The 27,952-nt window shown below is 40.9% G+C and overlaps 1 protein-coding gene across 2 annotated transcripts in view; it reads right to left on the bottom strand.

Annotated features, from left to right (window-relative positions):
* Positions 1–329: 329 nt before the first annotated feature.
* The window catches only part of lztr1 (leucine zipper like post translational regulator 1), a 75,561-nt gene continuing 47,938 nt past the window's right edge, over positions 330–27,952 (bottom strand). For both annotated transcript variants that reach the window (XM_080208487.1, XM_080208488.1), the window contains exons 15-21: positions 26,317–26,486; positions 25,710–25,866; positions 20,678–20,804; positions 15,907–16,056; positions 11,306–11,411; positions 10,011–10,091; positions 330–2,497 (exon numbers count right to left, since the gene is read on the bottom strand). In XM_080208487.1, the coding sequence (XP_080064613.1) occupies positions 2,381–2,497; positions 10,011–10,091; positions 11,306–11,411; positions 15,907–16,056; positions 20,678–20,804; positions 25,710–25,866; positions 26,317–26,486 (908 nt within the window). In that variant the 3' untranslated portion in view covers positions 330–2,380. The remainder of the gene's footprint in view (positions 2,498–10,010; positions 10,092–11,305; positions 11,412–15,906; positions 16,057–20,677; positions 20,805–25,709; positions 25,867–26,316; positions 26,487–27,952) is intronic.

Genomic DNA, 27,952 nt, shown 5'->3' with positions numbered 1-27,952 from the left:
TATCATTGTCATTGGGATTATTGTCACACCCCAGCCAATGTGATTAAACCTCATTTCTTCATCATTTTCGGGAGACAGTCTGGCCCTACATCTCAAAAGGCAATGCTAACATAAGGCCATATTAAAGAACTGTAGATTGAACATCATTATAGCAATGAATAGAATGCAGATTTTTAGCTCAAATTATTGGTCATCTTTTGTTCAATTCATTGCTCCTTTACAAATCCAACCGCTTTATTATGCGGCCAGTCCCCTCGTTTCACCGCTTTATACAGGCATATCTCCCAGAATATTCATTATGCTACACAGAAAACAAGACCACAACTAAATACAAATGGATAACAGCATACTTTATAGTGTTAAGAATACTACACATGAGGGTCTACATGAGGCACAAGAAACAGAATAATGCAACAATAATGATATGTGCAAATTATATTACACTTTAACCATAACAATTTCATTACAGTTACACATTTTATAACATATAACAAATATAAAAGTGAATTTTGATTACTGTATTTAATAGCTTTGGGATATATTTCCTTCAATCTCGACACCCTAACACCCCCATTGTCCTTTGCCCTAAAACAGTCAGCAATTAATCTCAGTGACATGGTTATTGGTGATGTTGGGTTGCAGTCACGGGCTTTCCATTGTTCAGTTCAGAGTCTGACTTCAACCACGTCATGTTGTACATTAATCTGAATTAGTAGCAACATGTTGGAACTAATAAACATTACCCAATGCTTCTGGTTACTTTTTCTAAGGGTGACAGGGGGGTTGTTTGAAAACTGCCTTTAGTGAATGAAGCCCTGGGAATTTTAGTTAACTTCAGACACAAACAACGATACACACCATCTGATGCACAGCTTAATGGACACGTGAACAGTGTAACACAAGGGGCAGCTCAGTGGTTGGCACTGCTGCCTCACAGCTCCAGGGACCTGGGTTCGATTTCTGACTTGGGTCACTGTACGTGTGGAGTTTGCACATTCTCCTAGTGTTTGCGTGCGTTTTCTAAGGCTGCTCCGGTTTCCTCCCACAATCCAAAGGTGTGTGGGTTAAGTTGATTGGACATGCTAAATTAACCCTTAGTGTCCTGGGATGCAAAAGGTTAGAGGTATTAGCAGGGTAACTAAGCGGGATGGGTCCTGGGTGGAACTGACGTCAATGCAGACTCGATGGGCCAAATGGCCTCTTTCTGCACTGTAGGATTCTATGAATATTGGCCACCAACTGCTAGCTCTGTTTGTGCAAGTGTTTGCATACTTTTTTGAAATTAAGGGTCACTTGACAGAACTCATGTTTCAATTCTAATGAAGGAGCAATAAAGAAATCTCTTCCTCTAATTGTTCGCATTTTCAATAGTAAAACAATGCTTTGTGGTAATTTTTCTGATCAAGACCAAACTGCAATACAGAACAGCAACAACAGAAATAAAAGCCAGTCAAAAGATTCAACACATTTGCTGCTGGGACAGGGGGATGGAAGCAACAAATTAACCCACATTCATAATCTTTACTTTCAGATCTTTCCATATGTAAGATCTACTGAAATTGTGAGATTTGTTTTGTCAGAACACCAGTTATCACATTATAAATGCGGTACGAACAATTCCTGTAAACATTACTACAACAGTCATGATAATCAATGTCATGGCTCCTTTGACTTCTGTAGAAAAGTTGTCAATTGAGATGCCTGATGAGAGCAAAGTGGCATCCTAATGGCATCAGATCGCACTAAGCGAAGCCACTTGTATTCATTTACACACAGTATTAATCAACTAATAATTAACATAGATACCATTGGAACTTGCATCAGTTGAAAGGTCTCCAGTTCCAATCCTGGGCACTCTCACTGAATCACATAGCAGTGAGCTGTCAACTAAAGAGTCTTAAAACTACCAGACAATTAAGCAAGTGAGACTGCTACTCACCTCTGTCGTCGGCATGCACCTCGGAATGCCAGTTGTATTCACTCCAGTTATAGTTTTAAAAGTACAAAACAAAAATACATGACCAAATGAAATAGGATTGTTCTTTTTAAATTTCATGACTAAATTGTGTGAGTGCTCTTGTGAGTGAAGGATGATCATTTGTCCATGTCGTCTTTCTTTAAAAAGTAAACTTAGTTACACCTTCAGTATGTTTGAACCAGCAAACTAAAAGGTGGGAGCATCGAGAATTTATATTTCCAGCCATTACCTTTAGTCAAGGACCCGACTTAAACACTGATCTCAGAATACCTTGAGCCTTGTATCCTAACTGTCCCAGTTAAAATAATTTTCTTTAAATATATGTAATAAATACTACAGATCTGAATCGCAAAAGAGCAAAGTGTCTAAAACAATTTGAGAATCTGCGTTTAAAATTAATTGTCACATATCTGAGCCCAGCTCTGCACACTGCTTGTCTGAAATGTGATTTGCTAAAGACTCGATGATGTCTAGAAGCAGCGCTTGACTTAGGGATCGTAGGTTGGGCAACTTGGAGACCTTGAAGGAAGAAAAAAATGGATTTAAGATATTACGAAACCAGAGGGCTAGACAGCAAGAATTTAAACTGAAGTATCATTTTCAACAAGACCTGGAAACACTAACTCATGAATTTCTGTTACGAGAGATACAGATGGGGTTATGAAGTACAGCTGATAATGACCGGAACTCTACCAAATCGCCTGCTACAGAATCGGCATGGGCGAGGGACCGATAATGGAAATCTCCATTGACCTCGGGCAGGAATTTCTAGTCTCGCCCGAGCGAGGCTGTAAAATCCCGCTCAATATCTCAAATCTGCATCAGTGAGATACATCAAGTGTCGGGGTAACAGGCACAATTATCCAGTGCCAGTATAGTTTCAGTACTTCTCACAAATTTTGCACCCCATCAACCCCATACAAATTCAGGTTGGAGGGGGAAAAAAAAACAGGTTAATACATTTGACAGTGAATGGGGGGGTGGGAAAGCAATAACACAAATTCCCATTAAAGTGGAATACTTGTTATTATCACAAACAGAGAACTCAAAATAAATAAATGGCATTAAGATTTTATGAAACATGGGATTATACAACTTAAAAATCCTACAGATACAGACATCACTTCATCATTCAGACTTAAGTGCACCAGGGAACAGCTGTGAAGGCTGACTTGTATAACAGCATAAATCCCTTACCACAAATATACCTGCAATGAAGAAATCTATCTTTTGTCTCATTCACTCTTGAAACACAGTAACATCTACAGTATTTTCTATAAGCTGTCCAATAGAGGCCAAAACAAAGATTCAGAGTAGTCATATTGTAACATACAAGCCATAATGTTTGTTGACTGTATTCAGGTTACAACATCTAGCTACTTTGCAGCAGGTTGCTTAAGCAATAAAATTAAGTCAGCCTGGCTTTGCCTGCATTTTCTGCTGCACAATTACCACTCTCTTACTACTACTATGCATTTCACTAACCATTTTGCTGATCATTATTTTGAAGTAAGTTAACTCAAGGGCTCACTGGGGGTTCTTGCTTTTACCTGCCAGTACAGTACGCCGTGGAATTAACAGACTAGACCCTTGTAATGGTCTGGAAATTATTTGTTGAATTTGTCCAAGCACAGTGGTGTGTTAATCGATCTGGTTTAAAGGCATTTCCCCCTAGCTCAAGGCAATGGGGGTGGGATAAAATGGCCTTTCTGTCTTTGAGGCTGAAGTTCTGCATTTTCCTTTGACCCTTCATTCAAAAATTACATGGCGCAAAATCAAAGGCTGGCATCAGTTACAACAGAAACAGGAAAATCCTTTCTGCAAATTTGTTTTTCCAGTTTTCTTCACACTCACCAATACCTATAGAGAACAATATCTATGCAAATGAAGAAACTAAGATGCTACATGGCTGTTGTATAAAAGAAGAAGTCATATATTCAGATGTAGCTTGTTTTTTAAGAAAGAAATATTTACACTCATCAACCTATATAGTTGATCGACAAGTGTTAGTCAGGACTAATCATAGAATCCCTACAGTACAGAAGGAGTCCATTTAGGCGATCGAGTCTGCACCGACCACAATCCCACCCATGCCCTACCCCCAGAACTCCACTTACTTATCCTGCTAGTCCCCCTGCCACTAAGGAACAATTTACTATGGCCAATCAACCTAACCCACACATCTTTGGACCGTGGGAGGAAACCAGAGCACCTGGAGGAAACCCATGCAGACATGGGGAGTATGTGCAAATTCCACACAGACAGTCACCCGAGGCCAGAATTGAACCTGGATCCCTGGCGCTGTAAGGCATCAGTGCTAACCCACTGTGCCACCATGCTGCCTGCTTTTAGGTAAATAATTCCTCCATTAGCTTAACAAGTGTTTAATGATTGTTTACTATGGATCATTAGTTGTGAAATATGAGAGAATTTGAATCATGACCTGCTGTAGCAGATCTGAAGCAGCAATAATCAGCTGTAGGATTCTGACAAAACTAGCTTAACACTCAAATTTTAGACAGATTTCTTGTCAGGTCAAACTTCTAGAAGACCTTTATCTTTTTGCCAAAAGAAATTGTTCTTGAGCAGTCTTTATGATCATATGAATTGCATCCAAATTACTTTAGATTTAAAAATAAATCAGTGATGTTATCATGACAGCTGCTTAAGTAACTTTTGTTATATTTTGTAAAGCTAATAAAGTTAAATGAAAATCGTTCAGATATTGACAAGCGACTCCAGACTCCTTAGTTAAAAGCAAATTACTGCAGATACTGGAATCTGAAATCTTCTGTAAAGCTTTTGACAAAGGGTCACCTGAACTTGAAACATCTTTCCTTACAGATGCTGCCAGACCTGCTGAGATTTCCAGCATTTTCTCTTGGTTCCCTTAAATAATTATTGTTAGGAAGGTTTCAATACAAGGAGCTATAGAATAAAATGTTAACAAGAATCCAATAGCCTCTTGGTACAGCCATGATGACAGTCACCAGCACTACAGAATGGTGGTACCTGCTTAGTGCTTCTACTTAGGGAAAGCAAGTCAGTTCTACAGCCATGTTTGCAGACAAATCATGAAGATTTCTGAAGATTTAATGTGGTGTTCTAACAATAAGACAATGCTTGGTTATTTTGTTTGGTGTCATTTTCATTTCAAATTTATTATACAGTATTTGCTGAACAAGACATAATGTTTATTCACAAAACAACAAAGTGAATGACTGAATAGCATCAGAAATCAGCACCGGGATATTATGGTGAACCTCCAACAACAACTTGAATTTATTTAGCAATGTAATGAACGTCCCAAAGTGCTTCATAGGAGTGTTGTCAAACAGAATTTGATACTGAACCACAAGAGAAGATATCAGCACAGTTAACCACAAGCTTGTTCAAAAAGTTAGGTTTTAAAAGGTATCTTAAAAGGAGGAAAGGTGTGAGATAAGGACAGCAGAGTTTTGGATTAGTTCAGATTTATGGAGGGTAGAAGGTGGGAAGCATTGGAATAGTCAAGTCTAGAGGTAGTAAGACTTGGTCAATGGTTTCAGCAGATGAGCTAAGACAGGAGATCAGAAAGGTGGCAGATATGTGGTCGGAAGCACATCTTGAAGTGAATTATGGTTGCAAGTTTACAAATGGCCTTGTTCAGACTCAGACAATTGCTAGGCAGTGGGATGGAGTCGGTCATTAGGGAACAGGGGCTGTGGTGGGAGACAAAGCTTATGGCTTTGGTCTTCCAATATTCAGTTGGAGGAAATTTCTACTAATCTAGGCATCAGGTAAGTATGACAAATCAGAGGCAGTAGAGAGGTCAAGAGAGGTGTTGGCAAGCTGGAACTGGGTGTTGTCAGCATACATGGGGAACCTGACGTGTTACCAACTGGGCAACATGTCGATAAGAAATAACGGGATTGGAGGAGCAAGAGTAGGTCCTATGGAACTTCAGAGGTAACACTGTGGGAGGGGGAAGAAAAACCATTGCAGATTATTTCCCAGCTATGACTACACAGTTAAAATCAGGCGAAAGTAGACACCCCAGCTAGTTAACAATGGAGGACGATGGTGTGATCAATTGTGTCAAAGGCTGCAGAGAGGGCATTTGGAGGGATAACAGTCACAAAAGATGCAACTTGTGTCTTTGATAAAGGCCATTTTTAATGCTGCAGCAGGGGTAAATATCTGACTGGAGAGATTTAGACATGGGGATGAATTTTTGGGCTCTGCCAGTGTTGGCACAAGCCAGGGTGCCAGGGCTTCAGTTAGGTTTAAAGGCTGTTCCTGCCTGGGTTTGGATGAGCCAAAGTTCATCCCTGTAGTGGGGACTTCCCCATTCACAAAGAATTCACAGTTGTGGCCAGGCATTCTTTTAGTATTTGTTCTTAAAGCTCTAAAGAAGTGGTTGGGAGGGCATCTTATTGGTGAGATGCCCTCCCAGTTTTTTACTTTGTATGTAGCTTAATGTTCCTCCAAAGCTATTCGGTCTCTTATTGGCCCTCCAGCTTCGAGATTACACACATCGCCCTTAACTGGACAAGCAACTCGTTTCCAGGGCGATTAAGGGGGCATCAAAATTGCAAGGCTGTGTATACACGTCCATGTTTCCTGTCCCCAAGGCATTTCAGTCGATAATGTTCAGGAAAGATGGGCACATCTTTAGAACAGATTCACAACTTTGGAGAGGAAAGGGAGGTTGGTAATGGGGCTATAGTTTGCAAAGATAGAGAGATCCAGTGCAGGGTTTGAGAGTAGCACAGATAATGCATATTCCACACAGCTCACAGACATTATCCTTCTATCTGCTGAGTAAAACAGAGCATTTTCTACCCAGCCATTTAATCTTGAATCTTGCCAATGTGCTCAACATTCCCTGCAGCCTCAAGAATACTCTTCTTGGTCTTATTCACAACTCAGGATCTAAGCTGAAGCATCCAAGAGCAAGGACATCAATTTGCCTCAGGGTTGAGACGAGTATTGTCCTTTGCCTATTGCAACCTGTTTCATTTTGCGAAAACCAATTGTGCAGACATGATGGGCTAAATGGCCCCTTTCTGTGCTGTCATTTTTCCATGGTTCTATTTTGGATGGAGTAAGATGCTGATATGGCAACCAAGTTCAACACACCCTGCAGCTGAAATACTTATGGAAAATGGCACAGCATTTTCAGTGACACAGAAGAACAAACCAGCAAGCAATACATAGGAAACGTGCTTCACTTTGAAACAGGATGTTAAAAACTGTAGCAATATTAGATTATACATACATGTTACATTCATCAGTTTTTGTTGTAGGAATGGAGGGATGGCAATGAGGTCAGAAGTACATTTTTTTCCCTCAAGGGAAGATACAGTGCTGTAACATCAAATGCTTTGGCTTAAGCATGCAAAGACACACAAACACCCTGAGAACAGATATAGTATTTTATAAAATATATATTTTAGTTTTCAAAGCTCAGAGATGGTATGGTCATGAGAAAATACTTGTTTGGGTTGCTGAAACGTCCGGCTTTTATAACTTACATTTTATTTCTCATTAAAGTGCAAATGCTAATGAGCAGAGTAATCTATAATGCATTTTCCTTGCACAAATCCACTGAGCTCCTTAGCTCAGATTTCGGGACAAAATGAATCCCAGTAAAATTCCAGCGGTTGAAGAGCTCTGATGCTCAATATGGTTTGATATTTGCACAAGTATGTTTATCACGTTCTCTAACACATCATTTCACTAACTTTAAAACATTAAAAAAGTGCGGATATCTTAGTTAACACCAAACGAGTAACTTCACTGCAATGTTAATGTAAATGTACTTATGACACTAACAATAAATAAATAATAAAACTTAATTTCAAAATGTTGCAGTATTTTATAACAGTGGAAGCACAACTTTACTAACCCCACTCTTATCACTCATTATTAGTGTTCTGTGGCATCTTATGCTGAATGGAATACAAATCTCAATTCTAGGGTCCACTTTCTGAAAGCACTGTGTCTGTGGCACAGATTCCAACTGTCACGACACTAAACCCGAAGAATATTATGGCTTTGCTACATGGAATGAATGACAGTGTTTCAAGCACTGGGCGGCACAAGATTAGCACTGCTGCCCCCCAGCGCCAGGGACGTAGTTCAATTCTGGCCTGGTTAACTGTCTGTGTGGAGTTTGCACATTCTTCCAGTGTCTGCATGGGTCTCCTCCAGGTGCTCTGATTTCCTCCCATAGTCACAAAGGATGTGCGGCTTAACTTGATTGAGCTTGCCGCTTAGTGTCAGGGAGATTAGCACGGTAAACACATAGGGTTACAGGGAGAGGGGCTGGGTGGGGTTGTTGTCGGTGCAGGCTCGATGGGCCAGACAGCCTCCTTCTGCACTGTAGGGATTCTGTGAATTCTTTCTTTATTTGAAGCTCAACATTAATAAAGCCATCGACCAAACCAGTCTTTGTTGAAAACTTAGAACAGTTGCAAACAGTGACATAATTGGTCACTTCATCACCATGCTATTGTGCCAACAGAAAGTCCATTTGACTATTTATATAAAACTTTTAAATTCAACAATATTAACAAAATCAGGTTATAGTTCATACCAGATATCTCTAATGTTTAACAGTATTGGCAATATAGCATAAGGGTCTTTGCTGTTTCCTCCCACTACAAATAATAAACTCAAGTGGGCTTGGGCTTTAATGTACTGACAGTGCAATAGAATTTGAGCTCCTGCAAACTCCCAACTGGGAAACAAATCAAAGGCAAAGGAGGAAAATCAACAAGCTTCGTTCATATTGATGACTGCAGAAATACACAGCAACAATGGTGGAATAGATGTGGTCTCTGGTACATCTGAGCTGGGTACCAAACATCACAGACTTTTCTATAGGAAGGAAAAGGTGGGGAAAAACTGGTTGTTTGCTGCAACATCTGGACCTGATCTGGGGTAGAAATGTTCCCAAAAATAGGGCATTCTGTATGAACTGCTTCATTGCACATCATTAGAGGATATCAGAATCAAGATGATTAATTATGGCAAACTTGATAGTCTTTGGTTGATTTCAAAGAGATTGAGGAAAGCTGCCAACAAAACTATCAACTAATTCTAGGCCCCAAATGATATCTAATTAACACAGCCAAACATCTTTGCTATCTTACTCAGTAGATTAACAGAGATGCTTGTGGTCCAATATACAATTATATTTGCTAATATTAAATGCCTTTACTTTGTCTCCCTGGGCCACACTCGAACAGCACACAAAAGCAAGGAGGCAACTTGCCTTTGTCCAGCACTTTTTTGAAGTAGTTGCATTTGAACAGCCCCAATTACAATTTTCTCCCAAGATAATTCTTCTGCACACAAGGACAGCTGAGTTAGGAGGGATTTGAAAGCAAGAATCTCAAAGTTGAATTAGTTGGGATACTGAAGTCGCTGAGGGTTACAGATGTCTGAAAAGGAACTCAGGTCATGAGGCTCTGGGATGTCTACGATTAAAGTGCAGACATGAAGAGAATGGCAATAACTTTGTGCTAATGAAGGTGTGGATTTTACAGTGCAATGGGAAAAGTGCAGAAAGGGTAGGGGGGGGAAGATGTGCAGGCAACATCAGGAGATGCTAGTGTTGATGGATTAGATATGGAGAACATTGAGATTGGTTTACAAACAGCTGCAGAAATTTAGGGGAGTGAGTGCCAGAAGCACTCTAGGGCTGCTAAAGCTAAAGGAGAAGGATTCAGTGGTGCCAATGTTCAGCTGTAGGAAGTTTCAACAATAAATGTTGGGCAGGCAGTCAAACAAGCACAGCAGGAAGAGAAAAGAAAACAAACCCAACATCATACTGCAAACACAAGATAAAGTTTGCAACCACTATAACAGTAAGACAACTTTTGTCAGATTTTTCTGAACTCATTGCAATATTTCTATTCAAGATTTGTCCAAGAAAGCAGATCTCAATCTGACCACAAATGAAAAGACAGGATCTTTACTGCTATAACCAAGATGGTATAAAAGGACAACAGACTCTCACAGGGCCAGACAGGATCCTACCTACCTTGGTGAAATGATGCACAATAATGTGCAGGCAATGTTTCTTCATGTCTAAAGCCTGAGTCTTATCAGCTGCTTCCAGAATCTGAAGAGACAGGTAAATAATTTAAGTTATTTTAGTCCCTATTTTTTGTTCACTGAACCACTCATTTTTATACAGCTCCTTAATGTAAGGAAACATCCATAGCACTTCACAGCATAATCAAAACATGGACATGGTCAAAGCAGGAAGGCGAAGAGGTTGTTTGAAGGGGTGGATTTTAAGGAATTTCTCAAAGGAGATGAAGGAGCGGATGAGTGCAGAGAGGAAATTCCAAAGTAGTGGACCTGGGTAGCTGAAAGCCATCACCAATGTGGCATAAAGGCATGCCCAAGAGGCCAGAGACAGAAGAAAGGACAGTTTTGGGGACTGTATGTGGGTGGTGAAAATAATGGCTTAGGTCTGCCCACAGATTTCTCTTCTGTGAGAGATAGGAAGGGAAGTTATTGCCCTAGTTACAATTGGCTGAAGAGAGTCAAGTGAGAGCGGTCACAATGAGTTGGGCAATGGAGGAGAGGCTTTACATGAGATGATGTGGTCTCTTATGTCAAACAACAGAAAGGTAAAGAAATGGGAAAAATACCATTGTCACTCATAGAAAATATTATTTATGGCCTTGATAAGGGTCGTTTTTGTGCAGTGGTAAATGTAGAAACTCGATTGGAGAGGTTCAAATAGGGAGTTGCAGGAGGGATGGGCAAAGATTTATGTGGTAACATGATCCAGGGTTTCTGAGGAAAGGAAAATTGGAGAATGGATGGAGGGCTTAGGATGAGTGTTTTGAGAGCTTGAGGGTGAGTGTTTTGAGAGCTTGAGGGTGAGTGTTTTGAGAGCTTGAGGGTGAATGTTTTGAGAGTTTGAGAGTGAGTGTTTTGAGGACAGAAACGAGATAGCTATTTTGAAAGTGATGGAAACAAGACCTTAGGAGAGAAAACAATGCACAACACCAGCTGACATAGGTGTCAGGAAGGGAAACCAAAATGGTCAGTTCAGCGTGAGTGGAAACACAAAAGCAGGCGTTTCATAGACATGATGAGCTTGAGAATGACAGGATAGATGGGAGGAATGTTAGTTGGAGACAAAAATGGCCGTTTTTTTTTTCCTAAATAAAGGCACACAAGTTCCAAATTGAATACAGATAATTTGTCAGCTAGGTTAATGTACAATATTCTCACAACAGGAATATCCAGTGAAAATATCACCTGAAATATAATCTGTGTGATAGAATATTTGCAGTAAAAGCAGAAAAGACAAGTCACCTGAAGAACATTCTCCACTGTCACATTCATCTCCAGGTTCTGCTTACAATATGCTTGCAGTCTATTGTTGGTGAAGCCGTAATAATAAGGTGCCGAAAACAAATATCTGTCAGAGAGGAGTCAAAGAAATCTGTCTTGCAGTGGATATGGGATTAATGGCTGTACAGATTTTATGAAAGATGCATACACAATGAAACTTCATTGTGCGTGCATCTTTTCATTCATACAGAGTAAAATAGCTTGGAAGGTTAAAGGGTGCCAATTGGCATTCATCACTATTCTCCTCACGCACGGCAATGCATAGTGAAAATGATCACTCAATTATAGTTTTTAACTTGTATCCATTTCCCCTCCTTCCTCCAACCTCAAGTGGCTAGTCTCCCTAGGAGGCCTCCGCTAATACTTACCTGTAATCAGGTGGCTCAATGGTTAGCACTGTTGCCTCTCAGCACTAAGGACCTGGGTTCAATTCTGGCTTCTGGTGACTGTGTGGAGTTTGCACATTGTCCATGTGTCAGCATGGCTTTCCTCCGGGTGCTCCAGTTTTCTCCCACACCCCAAAGACGTGCAGGTTAGGTGGATTGGCCATGCTAAATTGCCCCTTAACGTCAGGGGATTAGAAGGGTAAATACATGGGGATAGGGCCTGGGCGGGATTGTGGTCAGTGCAGATGACCTGAATGGCCTCCTTCTGCATTGTAGGGATTCTATGATCTATGAGCCATTAGGAGAGACAATAGAATGGTCTGGATAATCCACGCTCCCACGTCATTGCCTCTGTGCAGGGTACCTGCATTCCGCCTCTCCTTTCTCAGATGGAATAGCTCAAATTGAGATTTCACGCTACAGGGAATTCAAAGCATTCTTTCCTTTTCAGCATCTATTCCACAACTACTATTTCAGAAGCAATGCCCTAGATAACATTCTGCCTGTCTCTCTGCCTTGAGGTGAGACTTGGATTGATGCCAATGCATAGAATGGGGATGCATTCAAAAGGTCTTGTTGTGATTAGAGACACAGAGAATAGTGTTGGTGATTAAGAACTTATGCTTAGCCCACATCTTCAACAACAGACCATTGATGTTACAACTACCAATCTCATTTTTTCCAATGACTCCTTCCTGTCACCAAGAATGATGAGTTACTCTATCTTTGAACAGTAGCAATCAAGGAGTGGAGGTCATCATGGAATTTCTCCTTGGATTCATCAGGGTTGGTCATGGTAGGGGCATACACACTATTGAGAGTTGATTGCGTGTTGCCATATAGGGGTGTTTAATCCATCATGTGATCATTAACATCATTAGGAAAGTCAATTCACTTACAAGATGGTTCATGCATCATTCTCCTTTTCTACGGCTATTCCAAAAAGAATGTGCAACTTGCACTGATTTCCCTGAATTGACCTTTCTCAGCATGATAAAAAACGCTCAGGATGGTGATCTGGACACTGTATCTAAATGTCAGAGGTGTACATGGTCCATACTCCAATGTTGAACTGTGTCACCATCCGGCCTTACAGTCGCCAAGAAGAAAACAGAAAATATATCAGCTTGGTCCAGGAAAGCCCTAAATTGAATACACGGTTTCAGTCTATGGCAAGAAACTGTCAGCAATGGATAAGTTCACTTATCCTGGCAGCACAATCTTTCAAACCATCTACACTGATGAGACACAGGCAAGAACTACTGAAGCAACTGTAGCTTTTGGCAGACTTCAAACATTAGTCTCAGGACGAAGGGGAGTAAGTCTGAAACTGAAAGTCTATACAGCAATAGTCCTGCCCACTCTGCTTTTCACATGAGAGACCTGAACTGTGTACCAGTCTCATGCCAAGAAGCTCAGCCACTTTCACTCGAGCTGTCTTCGTAAGCTTCTGAAAATCAGTTGTAGAACAAAATGCCAGACACTGAGGTGCTTACTCAAGCTGGCATGCTGAGCACCGTCACAATATTGAGACAGTCATGGCTGAGTTGGGCTGTTCATGGAGCCAGAATGCTGACACTTGCTTACCAAGACAAATCTTCTATGGAAAAATTCTAACTGAGGTGCATTCACACAGTGGTCAATAAGGACACCCTGAAGGCTTCACTTAGGAATTTAAATATCAATTTCAAGTACTGGGAGAAGGCCAGGATTCTGCAAACCCTCTTTATCAATCACTTTACTGAATTCTAAACTGCTCCTAATGCTCAAGCTTGTCATTGTTTTTTTAGCAATTTTACATGATTCCTTTTTGGATCTAATACTATCTTTAATTTATTTTGTTTTATTTATCAGGGCAGATAGAAAATTCAAGAAGAGGAAATCCCGAGCCATCAACATGTCTAAAACATGGAGCCTATGGTATCCCAGCCCTATTTGTAGCAAAACCTTCTGGTTGCAGATGGGCTCCAGCAGTCAACACCGTACCCAGTGTAACCCTCCAAACAATCCAGTTGATGAAAATGGTCACCTTTGCCTAGAATGACAAATAAGAATTACCTCCACCACTGAAGATGGATGGATGTAATATTTTTGGCCGTTAACCTTAAACAATACATCTCAAAAACTAATGGATAGATTTCAATGAATTGTGATCCACAGATAGCGTGTGACCCAAAAAAGAACAGATTCATTTTTGGCAAAGATAAGGAACCAGATCCAGAATTTTTTTAAAGGGCTCATTAACATTGTGAGATAGGGCAAACTGACTTTTAAAAAAATTGTTGTAGATTGTTTCATTTAGGATATTTTAAAAAAATACTTTACACAATGTCACTGGCGAGGCCAACAATTGTTGTCGTAGTGTAGGTGCACTCAGAGTGCTTTTAGGGAGTTGCAGGATTTTGACCCATTGACAGTGAAGGGTCAGTGATGTAGTTCCAAGTGAGGACAGTGTGTCGTTTGGAGAGAAACTTGCAGGTGATAGTGTTCCCATTCATTGTGGCCCTTATCCTTCTTACTGGTAGAGGCTGCAGATTTGGGAGATGCCTTTGAAGGGCCTTAGTAAATTACTGCACTGCATCTTGTATCTGGTACACACCGCTGTACTGGTGGCACAGGGAGTGAATGTTTTAAGGTGGTTCTAAAAGTAATTTGACATGGACATACTATGAAAAGTCTGACACTGGGAAGTTCTAAAGAACAAAGGGACCTTGGTGTGTTTGTCCATGGATCGCTGAAGGCAGAAAGGCAGGATAATAGGGTGGTGAGAAAGGCTTATGACACACTCGCCTTTATCAACCGGGGTGTAGATTACAAAAGCAGAGAAGTCATGATGGAGTTGTACAGAACTTTGTTGAGGCCACAGCTGGAGTACTATGTGCAGTTCTGATTGCCACATTATAGGAAGAACGTGAATGCACTGGAGGGGGTGCAGAGGAGATTTACTAGGATGCTGCCTCGGATCGAACATTTAAGTTATAAAGAAAGGTTGGATAGGCTTGGGTTGTTTTTTTGTTGAAGCAGAGAAAACTGAGGGGCGACCTGTTGAGGTCTTCAAGGTTCCCCTTAGTTGAAAGGTCAGTTATGAGGGGACACAAGTTAAAAGTGAGGAGTGGGAGGCTTGGGGGGATTCACTCAGAGGGTGGTGACAGTCTGGAATGCACTGCCTGGGAAGGTGGTGGAGGTGGGATGCCTCACATCCTTTAAAAAATACCTGGATGAATACTTCGCACTTTTAATGACCCATGACTCTATTCCTCACTGATGGTTGTCAGCTGTTCTGGAATGGGTGCCACTCAAGCGGGCTGCTTTTGAATATTATGGATTGTCTCCATTGCTGTGGGGCAATTTGTCACAGCTGTCAATACATGAGCAGAATTTTCAGGGCAGGTTGTTTGATGAGGATTGACCTGAAGTCTCCTCAATGAGATGGACACCCTACTACATGCCCTCTTCACTTGTTGAAAATGAACCTGCACCAGAGAGTAAAATTCACACATCTATAACGCATTTTCAATTCCTCCCCCTTTAATTCTTACTTTCCACATATTCTTATCTCCCTGCAATCGTTTCCCAATCAAAGAAGAAGAGCACCACTCTCAAGACCTGGTCAAGACGATTCACATCCTAGTTTTCCTCCCCTTGTTCCTCTAGAAAACAACTAACTTCCATTATGGGCAGCACGGTGGCACAGTGGCACTACTGCTTCACAGCACCAGGGGCCTGGGTTCAATTCTGGCTTCGAGTCACTGTTAGAGTTTGCACATTCTCCTCATGTCTGCCTGGGTTTCCTCCAGGTGCTCTGGTCTCCTCCCACAGTCCAAAGATGTGCGGGTTAAGTTGACTGGCCATGCTAAATTGACCCTAGTATCATGGGGTTTAGCAGGGTTAGGGGAATGGGGACCAGATAGGATTGTAGTCGGTGCAGGCTCGATGGGCCAAACGGCCTCCTTCTGCACTGTAGGGATTCCATCATTAGTTCCATCCACTGAGAACAGGACTAGAACTGTGAACTTGTGTGATGAACCACAGGTATGGATCTTTACTTCATTACTCACTGTACAGCAAGTTGGAGCATTAATTCATAATGACATCATTCTGTTCAGTAGTGCCAGCGTGGTATGGAAAGGATGGCAATACTGTTGTCTAAATAAGTAATGCTCTAAGGAAGGATACAGTGAATCCTCTGGAGGCATGTTGACTTCACCATAGTACACATAGCGAAGGAGTGACTCGAAAGCTTGTCGACTTGGCACCATTTCACCAATGGAGATATTTACCTGCCCATCCTCAGGCATGAAAGATCGGAACATAGCTTCAAAATAACTATGAAACATCAAAGAAATCAATAATTAAAACAAGGTCACATTTCTGTACACCTACTGTCAGGTTAAAAGTTTCTAACATGATATAATAAATTTAATCAAAACCAATCTGTTGGATATTATGTTTTAACTTAGGACCATCTGTGAAAGAGACCCAAACATTGTAAATCTGTCACTGAATCTGCAAATCGGGGATGAGAATTAAAATGGCTCTATTGTACAACTTTATCAATCCTGAACTGCTTTAGTTAGTGGACTTTAACAGTGCATTTCTTGATACTTGCAGCCTCCAGCCCAGTTTTCCTCAGGGATACATGGTAAACAAGAGAAACAACGCTATCATGGCTGCCATTATCACTAACCTCTCGACGGTCGGAGAGGTGACCATATCAGTTGTGTTCAAGGAAGCATACCAACCACATTTTAAAATTTAGTTGAAGGTAATCCGCATCTGGTATTTTTTACATCCCCGATTTTAATCACTTCACTACTGGCAACTGGTTAGGTCCCAAATCTCTTGAATTCTCTCCCTAAGCCTCTTTGCCTCTCTATCATTTCTTTCCTCTTCAAGAGGCTCTGGAAAACCTACCACTTTGGCTATACTATTGGTCACCAGTCCTTAGAGAGTGCAAAAAAGGTTCACCAGGATGATGTCTGGTCCCGAGGGTGTTGGCTACGAGGACAGGTTGAATAAGCTAAGATTGTTTTCACTGGAAAGATGGAGGCTGAGAGGAGACCTGATAGAGGTCTACAAAATTATGAAAGGCATAGACAGGGTGCATAGTCAGAAGCTTTTTCCTAGGTGGAAATGTCAATTACAAGAGGACACAAGTTCAAGGTAAGAGGGGGAAAATTTAAGAGAGATGTGTGGGGGAAGTGGTGGGTGCCTGGAATGCACTGCCAAAGGAAGCAGGCACATTAGAAACATTTAAGAGGCATGACGATAGGTACATGGATAGGAAGGGGATAGACGGATAGGGACTGAGTAAGGTTAGAAGGTTTTTTTGAAGTTTAGTTAGGGCATCAAGCTGAGGGGTGAACTTTTCATAGAGTGTGCATGCTGAAATGCGCCGCCAGTGGAAGCAGGCACATCAGCAACATTTAAGAGGCATTTTGATGGGTACATGAATATGGAGGGGATAGAAGGATACGGACAGAGTAAGGTCAGAAGGTTTTATTTTTAGTTTAGTTAGGGCGTCACAATCAGCACAGGCTTGCAGGGCTGATGGGCCTGTTCCTTTGCTGTACCTTTCTTTGATCTTTGTTCTCATATCCGGTTATGTGGCCCGGTGTCAAATTTTGTCTGATAATACAGGTATAAAGCTCCTCCAGACATTTTAATATATGAAAGGCTGTACATAAATTAGAATTGTTTGCGCTGTGTTTCAGATTTGGGTCAGGTTGAAGGCAGGGTTGCAAAAATCAATATCGGAATCCTTAGGTTTGGGAGATTAAAGATTGTCTTGGTCCCTGGTCCCGATTACCAAGTCTGTGCTCCCACAGGATGTGCTGCTATGTGGATGCTGGGGGAGGACGAGTCAGGGATGGAGCCTTGGATTCTCCTGCTCCATGTAAGGGAGTCAGTGAACATTTTTTTGTCAAGCATTAGATGCAGCAGTGTATTTTTTGTGCACAGCTCTGACCTGTTAGCAAATAAACCACCGAGTTAATAAATCAAATCCACTGGTTTATGTTTAGAAAATTTGAAGCTCATGATGTTTCTACCAACTAATTTGATTCTTAAGAGTTTGTCTCGTTTGTGACTATGGGGTGTATTATTGCTCTTTTTGAAGCATTTTAATGATCCCAACTCAGGTAGACATAATCTTATTACAAAGTTTACAGATGCTACAAAACTTGGAAATGTACCCCCCAGGCTTCCATCAAGGATAGGTCAGATTCATGAAAGGACCAGACACACGGCAGGTAAAATTTAATGTGGACAAGTGCAAAGTGATACACCTTGGTATGAAGAATGTGGACAGACAACATGAATTAAAGAGTATAATGTCAAAGAGGGTTCAGGGACATAGAGATCTGGGAGCTTAGGGTTTAGCTGGATTACTGTGTTAAATTCTAGCACCACAGTTAAGGAAGGATAACACTGTCTTGAAGCACATGCAGGAGAACTTTTCTAGAAATGTGCCTAGAATGAGGATCTTCAGTTATGTGAAGAAGCTAGAACTCTACACAGAGCAGAGCAGGGTAAGAGGAAGGTTGATAGATGCATTCAAAGTCACGATCAGTTTTGATGAGAGTGAATATGTTTCCAGTGTCAGAAGGGCGAATAACCAGTGGACATTGATTTAAGATGATTGGCAAAGAACCAGAGGCAATATGAGGAACCATTCTTTTCTAATAAATGCAGCAAATTTTAACTTGGAATGCACTGCCTGAAAGTGGGATAGAAGCAAAATCAAATCATAACTCTCAAAAAAGAGAGTTGGATAAATATTTGAAGGAAAAACATACAGGAAAGAGCAAGTGAGTGGAATTAACTGTCTATCAAAGACTCAACACAAACAGAATGGGCCAAATGGTCTCTTCCTGCACTCCGTCATCCTTTAACATATTTCGCCAATTGCTGCTTGGCATGACTACCACCCAAGATGGATTATCCAGACAAACCTTGATCCTTTACTAGACAACATCGTAGTCTCAACTTGATATCTAGCTACTTGTCTCATCTTGCTCTTTTGCTGTTGCCGTTTTGGTTGTCAATTTTCATGGCCCTCCAAGCTAAGGTTAAATCCCTTACTCCCATTTCCTTATCTATCCAAAGCATCACTCACCCTGACCTCAGCAGCTATACTTGTCCACATCCCACTGCTATTCCACAGATCAGATCACATGTCATTGTCACTCTGTGCGCTCCACTGCCAGTGGTCATTCCTCCAGCCACTAGGCCCCTGCCCTGTGGAACTGCTTCCCTTGATCGCTCCTCCACCTTGTCATTTCCTTCCCTGATTACAAAAGCCATGCAATCAAACACTCAAATCTCCACTGCCAGCCCATCATAACTATTCCCCCTAGCTAATGTCCATTTTTTTTTCCCCTCCATCTTCTAAAGTACATGTAGATATAATAGAAATTTAAACTGTGGTTTTGAAACCTCACTGTAACACTAAGTGATTAAGTCCACAGTACTTAAGACTAAGGTTTTATTAAAAGAGATAGCTTTGCCAGAGGGAACAAGGTTACTGCTTAACCATAAGAGTTTACAATGCAGTCAAAGACCATGTGGTCTTTTGTATCTGTGCCAGACCTTTGCTATAGATAGTAAGAGTAATGAAAATTTAGTATGTTTAATTTAGTGTTTTATTAAGTCTGTGCATAACATGAACATATATTTAATGGGAACTAGTGCAATTAAATTTTCATTTCCTGGCTGAATTCCCATGTTCACATTAGCAACAGCAGCTATGAGGCACTCAGCTTTAAAAAGTTAGGAATACTCCTTGGTAACATTTCACTTTGAGATAATGTCAAATAAAAATATATTATTCATGCTTTGCTTGGTCTATTTCAAGTCACATTTATAAATCTTTAAAAATAAGGCCAAAGAGAGCTGGAGTTTTCACTTAATTTTCTGCAACTTACATTTTGAAAAATTGTGGTAAATAGAAATTATAGGAGAATAGTAAAATTTTACAGTTATATTTAATCTCGAGTTGTACAGATACATGTTAAAAATGCCAAATGATGTAGGTTGGATGGATTAAATTTATGTATTGATGTGGCAGATGCATAGAGTTGCAGGGATGGGTGGGTGGGGCAGCATCTAGGTGGGATGCTCTTTTGGAGGGTTGGTGCAGACTTGGTGGACCAGATGGCCTCTTTCTGCACTGTAGGGTTTCTATGGTATGTATGTCCACAACACACTTCTAAAAAGGAGAGAGATAGACACTCAATCCATTTTAAGTTATGTATTTCTTCTGGAGACACATACTACTTAAAACATTATGCTGCTCATGTCACACATGCAGTTGTGCGCAGATTACAATGAAAAGCTGCTGCAAAATGAAGCAAGCAATTCTAAAAATAAAACAGGCATCACTGGCACCTTTAATTAAGTGCTTCAATTTTTCACATCCTCATTTTCTCTAGACATGGTGAGGCAGCACCATACCTCACAGGTCCAGGGACCCGGGTTCAGTTCCGGCCTTGGGTGACTATATGGAGTCTGCACATTCTCCCCATGTCTGCATGGGTTTCCTCCAGGGGCTCTGGTTTCCTCCCATGTTCCAAAGATGTGCAGGTTGGGTGAACTGGCCATGCTAAATTGCCTCTTAGTGCCCCAAGATGTGTAGGTTAGATGGATTAGCCATAGGAAATATGTGGGGTTACAGGGATAGAATGGAGGAGAAGTCCTAGGTAAATGAGTCGGTGCAGATTTGATGGTCTCAATGGCCTTTTCTGCACTGTAGGGATTCTAAGATTATACTTTAGTGGTAACTTTGAATAAATTCAAAATATCCAAAAAGGATGTCTGAAAAATAACAGAGATTGACTGAGATCCAACATCCTCAGCTCTGACCATCATTCAACTGTTACTAAGAGGAAGTCCAGTAGTCATCGGCAAAGCAAAAGGTGAAAGAATTAATGTTTCATTTGTTACTGACCTGGAGCGGGCGGCTAGGATTGCTTTGTGTGCTGGCCTGGGATGGCCATCCAACAATAGAGTTATATCACAGAATTCCATGCCGGCTCCTTCCAGATAGCTCTTCATATCCTGGACCAGAGATGTGCCTGACAGTGAAATTAAAAATAAACATCCGTAGGTCAAAAGTAACATTTGCCCTACTGGTGAACTATAACACAAATAAAAAAATACTTCCCTTCCACTGACACTGGATTTATAAATCACAAGCACTGAAGTTTATAACATGCATTGGAGAGTAATGAAGCTCATAGTCAATTTTTGAATCCTCAAAAAATTCTTCAGAAAACAGAGGTTGACTTATATGCCAAGTATAAAATGTCTTGGTGTAGATGGTTGCTACCTCAAAAAGTGAAAATAAAACATTACACCAGTAATTCAAATTAAATTATTGTGACACTTTCTATTGAATGAATTAATTGGACAAGGATACCTAACCATAATCAAAATTTTTATAAAAATGTCAAATTCATTTCCTTCAGCATTGAATGAAAAGAATTCATCAAATTCATTCTGACTCACTATGGCTATGGCAACATCATAAGGATCCCATTTTAGATCAGAACTGACATTTTCATCTCCATCCACTGGAGTTGATATTCTACATTTTTTGAACACGTATTTCTGAAGTGAAAAATCGAGGCCATCTTCCAGAGTATAGCAATTCTTTGGAGAAAAGGGGGATTAATTTATTTGCTGAGTAAAGGTCTAAACATGAATATTAAATGTTGGGATCTAGAATCATAGAACCATGCGGCGCAAAAGAGGCCCATCAGTCCATCGAGTCCACGCTGTTACATTAGAAACACCTTAATTCCCACCCTAATCCTATCTACCAGCACTTGGCCCATGGCCCTGAATGTTACGACGTACCAAATGCTCATCCAGGGACTTTTTACAGGATGTGAGGGAACCCGCCTCTACCACCTTCCCAGGCAGCGCATTCCACACTGTCACCATCCTCTGGGTAAAACAGTTTCTCTTCACATCTCCCTAAAGCTCCTGCCCCTCACCTTGAACTTATGACCCTTTGTGACTGACCTTTTAACTAAAGAAACAGCTGCTCCCTATCCACTCTGCCCTCAATCTTGTACACCTCGATCAGGTCGCTCCTCTTTGCTTCGATGAAAACACCCAAACTTACGCAACCTCTCTTCATAACTTAAATTTTCTATCCCAGGCAGCATCCAGGTGAATCTCCTCTGCACCCCCTCCAGTACAATCACATTGTTCCGACAATGTGGCTAACAGAATTGCACACAGTACTCTAGCTGTGGGCTCACTGTTGTATACAACTCCAACATGACTTCCCTGCTTTTGTAATCTAGGCCTCGATTGATAAAGGCACGTGCCCCACCCTACAACAGACTCTTCCATTTCCAGTGATCGGGGGACAAACATGCCAAGGTCCCTTTGTTCCACAGAACTTCCTAGTGTCCCACCATTCATTGCGTACTTTCTTGTCAAATTACTCTTTCCAAAGTGTATCACCTCTCACTTTTCAGCGTTAAATTCTATCTGCCTCTTCGCTGCCCATTTGACCATTCCATTTATATCTTCTCGTAGCCCAAGACACTCAGCCCCTCTGTTAACCACCCATCCAATCGTACAAATCCTACCCCTCTCATAGTCATCAATGTCATTTATATAAATGATGAATAATAGGGGGCCCAACACAGATCCCTGTGGTAGGCCACTGGACAGTGGTCTCCAGTCACTAAAGCAACTTTCTGTCATCACCCTCTGTCTCCTACAACCAAACCAATTTTGAATCCACTTTATCAAATTATCCTGTAACCCATCTGAATTTATCTTCTTTACAAGTCTCCCACATGGGACCTTGTCAAAGGCTTTGCTGAAATCCATATACACTACATCAACTACACTACCCTTGTCTACACACTTGGTCACCACCTCAAAAAATTAATCAAATCGATGGTCGTATTTACAGCACAGGAGCAGGCTTATTTGGCCCAATGGGTCCTTGCCAGTGTTTATGCTCTGCACAAGCACCCTCCCACCCTACTTCATCAATATATTCTTCTATTCTCCCTCATGTGCATCTGGCTTTCCCTTAAAAGCATCTTCTGTTATTCACCTCAGCTACCCCTTGATTCGATTTTAATCACTCTTTCGGTAAAAAAACATATTCCTGAATTTCCCATTGGGATTGTTAGTGTATATTTTACATTTATGGGCCCAGCTTCTGGGCTCCCCCATCTGCAAGTAGAGACATCAACCACAAATCTCCCATTACACCCGCCATTGGAATTTTAGCAGGCGGGTTGTGGACAATGTGAACTCCACTGACAGTCTTGTAGGAATTTCTGACTTTTAGACCAGCACAGCTGAAGAATTCCTCCCATCTACTCTTTGCCAACCCTATCAAATATCATCAGCTCACTCCTCACTCTTTTCCAGAAAAAAAAGAGCTTCAGCCTATTCAATCTTTTCTGTTAGGAATTATTTTAGTTTTGGTGTCTTCCTAGTGAATATTTTTTGCAGCTTCTCCAATGCCTCTATATCTGTTTTATAATGTGGAGACCAGAACTGTTCACAATACTACATGTGTGGTCGAACTAAGGATCTTTCACACAACTTCTCTGCTTTTCAATTTTAACTAGAAGTTAACCGTACTGCTTTGTTCACTTTTTCCTTATTAAATGGCCTTATTAACCTGCATCGTGACTTTAAATGATTTGTCTTTCTGTAGCCTTTGATTCTTCTCCTCTTTTAACCCATTCATCCCCTTATTTTCGAAGGAATTTGGCACCTTCTTTTCCTCCTGATCAAAATGCACCATATCTCAATTTATTTTATTGAAGTTTATTTTCCAACTATGCAGCCAATCTACAAGTTTACTAACGTCATCCTGGATTTTATCTCAGTCCTCCTCGGTATCAACTACCCCTTCAACGTGGCGTTGTCTACAAATTTTTAAATTGTAATTCTGATTTCAGAGTATGAATAATTTACGTAGATGGTAAACAATGCCTATGGCTAACCACTTCTTACCTTTTGCCAATATGATTAATTCCTTTAAATCCTACTCTGTGTTGTTATGTAGTCAACATTTTATCCATTCTGCTACTAGTTCAGACTCTACGGGTGGGATTTTCCAGTGGTGCTCGCCCCAGATCTGGAAAATCCCTGCCTGATGTTAACAGGCCTTTGCATGGTTCTCCCTCTGGCTGCCACAATTCCAGTGGCTGGCAGGATGGAAAAATCCCCCCCGAAACATCAACTCAATCATGTAAGTATTATGCAGTACCTCATCAAAGACCTTTTTAAGTCGACTGCAGTACAAGTGTTCACCCACATCGTTATTTCTTCAAAGAAGTCAATCATGACCCTGAAATGTGAGCTGAGAACTCTGTAATATCTTAATTTCTAGATTTCTCAAGAGTAAAGACGTGTCTTTCTTCTACCACTGACATAAAACTAACTGATCTATAGTTCCCTGGATTTGTTGTCTCCATTTTTAAATATAGGAATCACATTAGCTGTCTCCCGGTCCTCTGGTACAATTTGCTTTTGCAATGAATTTTTAAATATACATAATAATGCATCGGGGGGTCTTGTGGCGCCTGTAAATCTGCAACAGAAGCTCCAAGTTTGAGATGCATTTCAGGACTTTATAGCCATGGAACGCAGACCCATAACATGGCCAGGCCGGTTGATTATCATTCTCTAAGTCCTTCTATTAGGCTTGATGGCAGGCAGTAAGAGTGGGAGAGTTTCCTGATCAGTCACACTGCAGACTGCAATGGAAAAGTACTGCAGTTCTTGCCAAGCGTAATCATGGACCAATCCATTACAAGTTCATGATTTCAATGCCTTCTTAAGGCATGGTATCTTATGAAGGAGGTAGAGTGCACCTGTCAACTCACCCCTACATTTTAAGGTGGATGCAATCAACTCTGATCAAGAGTTTTATTGTTTTCAATTATTAAGAGTATTCCACTGCACCGCTCAGATGTCAGTACAAGATCATCAATAAGGGGCAGCATGGTGGCACAGTGGTTAGCACCGCTGTCTCACAGCTTCAGAGGCCTGGGTTTGATTTCCCGCTTGGGTCACTCTCTGTGTGGAATATGCACATTCTCCCCATGTCTGTGTGGGTTTCCTCCAAGTACTCCAGTTTCCTTCCACATACCAAACATGAACAGGTTAGGTAGACTGGCCATGTTAAATTATCCCTTGATGTTGGGGGATGGGGGGCGGGGGGGAGAGGAGGAGAAGAGAGAGAGAGAGAGAGAAAGGAGGAGGAGGAGGAGGAGGAAGAGAGAGAGAGAGAGAGAGAGAGAATTAGCAGGGTAAATACCAGGTTGTGGGAATAGGGCCTGGGTGCGATTGTTGTCGGTGCAAATTCGATGGGCTGAATGGCCTCTTCAGTAGGGATTCTATGAATAATGGGTAAATATGGTAAAGGAGTAGTTGCCTTTTCTATTGGGGAACATTACTATTGAGCTCAAGCATTTTCTTTCTGTTTCTACTCGCTGTAATCAGTGCAACTGGTTAAAACATTTTCTGGACCAATGGTGCCAGATTCAAGCTTCATGGATCTTGGATCACTGCATCGCATCCCATCAGCTCGTGAATCCAAGCCTCAGTTTTCCCCAAACACAAATCGCCCATTTTATCCTAGTTTTGCTTTTCGTATCCCAAGTAAGAGCAGCCAAACTAGTGCCTTGGTCAAGTTCTTCCACACACAGTTTCTGATGTTGAGAAATTCAGGGAGAAATATTGAGAAGTACCTCATCACAGTGAGAAAAACAATTGGAGTGATGCCGGTCATAATAGACAATAATCAAGGTTATTATAGATCTATATAAATACCTATTACAGATCTATACAAAGAGAAAGTGGGAACAAATAAATAAATTAAAAGTATACTTGCTTTGAACTAATAAAATAGTTCTTTATATAGTTCTTTGAACTAATAGAACTTTGAGAATACTGCACACATGAAATGTTCATTTGACACAAAATACCTATGTCAACGGGCTGATCGGAATGTACTCGTATCGGGGGCTGATGCTTCCTTCTTACAATCTCCACAATTAAGCAGGGGGAGAGATACTCAAACTCTTTGGTCATTATCACTTGGTTAAAGTGCGATTCTTTCACCACAAAATTTAGACAGTATTCCTGAAACAAAGAAGATGTTAAAATCACTCCAGTTTGTCCAAAATGGAACAGTTCTTGAAAGAAATTAACGTGCACCACTTATCATCACTTCAACGGCTGCCCATCACTACCCATCGCAAGAATAGAACTGCTTGAGAAGAGGCATGCTATTCATCCCAGGGAAGTTAAGTCTATGCTAGGGAATGGGACACTTTTCTATTTTTGGTGCCAAGTGCTAACATCAAGCAGTCTCCAATTCAGTTGTAAAATAATCACTATGCTGGAAACTCAGATGCTAATTAATTAAACAATGATGGTGTTAATCTCTCTGTTGGATTTAAGTAGCTCAGAAGAATATGCAATATGGTGGGTGAAGAGGTTAACTCCCTGCGATAGGAACAGTGAGACTGTAAATGACACTTTTATACAAAGCTGTTTGGTCACTTTGTCCTCACCACATGGCGTACGTACCTTTAGTTGGTCCAGCTGTAATTTGTTGGCATTCTCACACACAGTGAGTACATTCTGAAGGTCAACTGAGGCCTCAATATACTGTAAGCACAGCTGTTCTAGTCGAGCCAGATGAAAGCTCAGGGCAAGCTTGTAAACATCCATTATCAGCAAAACATCCTGCACATGACCTACATGACATAAAGAAAACACAGCCTATTTATTTCAGCTTTGAAAATAATACAGTAAAATTTCAGTTTTCCGGCACTCTACTAACTGGAGTTGTGCGCTTGGCTGGAGATGTCAAACTCACTGATAATAGTTATTGGCAGCCAGTCCTTGCACCTGTCTCAGCCTCGCACTGCTCTGCAGCACGCTCTCTCCTCTGTGCTACTCACTCAACACCCGCGTGATAATCCTGGAGCTTTCTCATTCAACGAAAACGAGGAAGGCACTTCACATCTCAGTTAACCGACATATTTATTAACCAGCATCCCCCATTCTCAGAGGATGCTGGATAACAGAGATTTTCCTGCATTCAGCAACTAGACATGATGCTTAATCCATGCAGTATCCAATCTGGGAGTGCTTTGTGTTGACAGGAAAGGAAAACAAAAGCAGAAAAATTTTCATTTTCTGTCACCATTGCTCTTATTGATAAGCAGAACTTTTCAAAATTATTAAAATAAGAATTTCATAGCAAGACTAAGTTAGAAAACCCACTATGCACACAGGGAAAGTCTCACAGAAACGTGAATGTTTAAAACAGAGTCTTACTTGAAACAGGATTCAATCTCACTCCTCATTCTGTGAATGTGGGCTTTGCCACCAATTTATTGCCCCTTCCAGTTGCCCTGAAAACGAGGTGCTTAGCCTTCCTTAACTTTAATGCAACTGAGAAGCTTACTCATCTCTTCAGAGGGCAGTTAAGAACAGATCACCTGTGTGTGTAACTGGCATTACATGTAGGCCAAACTTGTATGCAGATATAAAAATATTATATATTAGATATAATACATCTAATATATATAATGCGCACACACAAATCAGTTTTAAATTTTCAAATTGCCGTTGTGGAATTTGAACTCAATTAATTTATTGTTAATAGTCATTTTTTTGAACAGAACATGAGTATTGTTGAAAAAACAAACATGTTGAAGCTTCGACATTAGCCTTTTCAGCAATACTTGATTATTAGTAGTGACAGAAACAACACCACGCTTGCCAATAGAAACCATGAGTTCAAGCAAAAAACAGATCGAAGAACATTGGGAAAATTGCTCTTGTGAGTCTTCTCATTTCAACTTGCACACAGTGTACAATGCCACAGGAGATCCATAATTTTAAAATGATGTTCTCTCAAACTCTGAATTCCATCTCTGCAGCCCTCCGCCATTCTACCTCACTTTCCTCTGCTTGATAGCACTGTCAATGATGGCTTGCATCGCTCTGCTGTTGACTGGAGAAGTAACTGGCCGGGGTGGATTTGTCCTGTTTTTTGATGGGATGGAGATGTTTGGGTAATTATCAGGTAGACGCTTGATCATCTCAGGAAATGGTGGGAAGCCTTTTAGAAACAGTTTTCTGGGACAAGATAAACACATTGGCCAAATGTGAGTTAATTAAGGAAAGCCAATGTGGATTTATTAAAGGCGAA

The sequence above is a fragment of the Carcharhinus amblyrhynchos genome, chromosome 20 (assembly GCF_965287045.1).
Source record: "Carcharhinus amblyrhynchos chromosome 20, sCarAmb.v2.hapA, whole genome shotgun sequence".
In the NCBI taxonomy this organism is placed as follows: domain Eukaryota; kingdom Metazoa; phylum Chordata; class Chondrichthyes; order Carcharhiniformes; family Carcharhinidae; genus Carcharhinus; species Carcharhinus amblyrhynchos.
The sequence above is the reverse complement of the archived record's forward strand: the minus strand, read 5'-3'. Positions and strand labels throughout refer to the sequence as shown.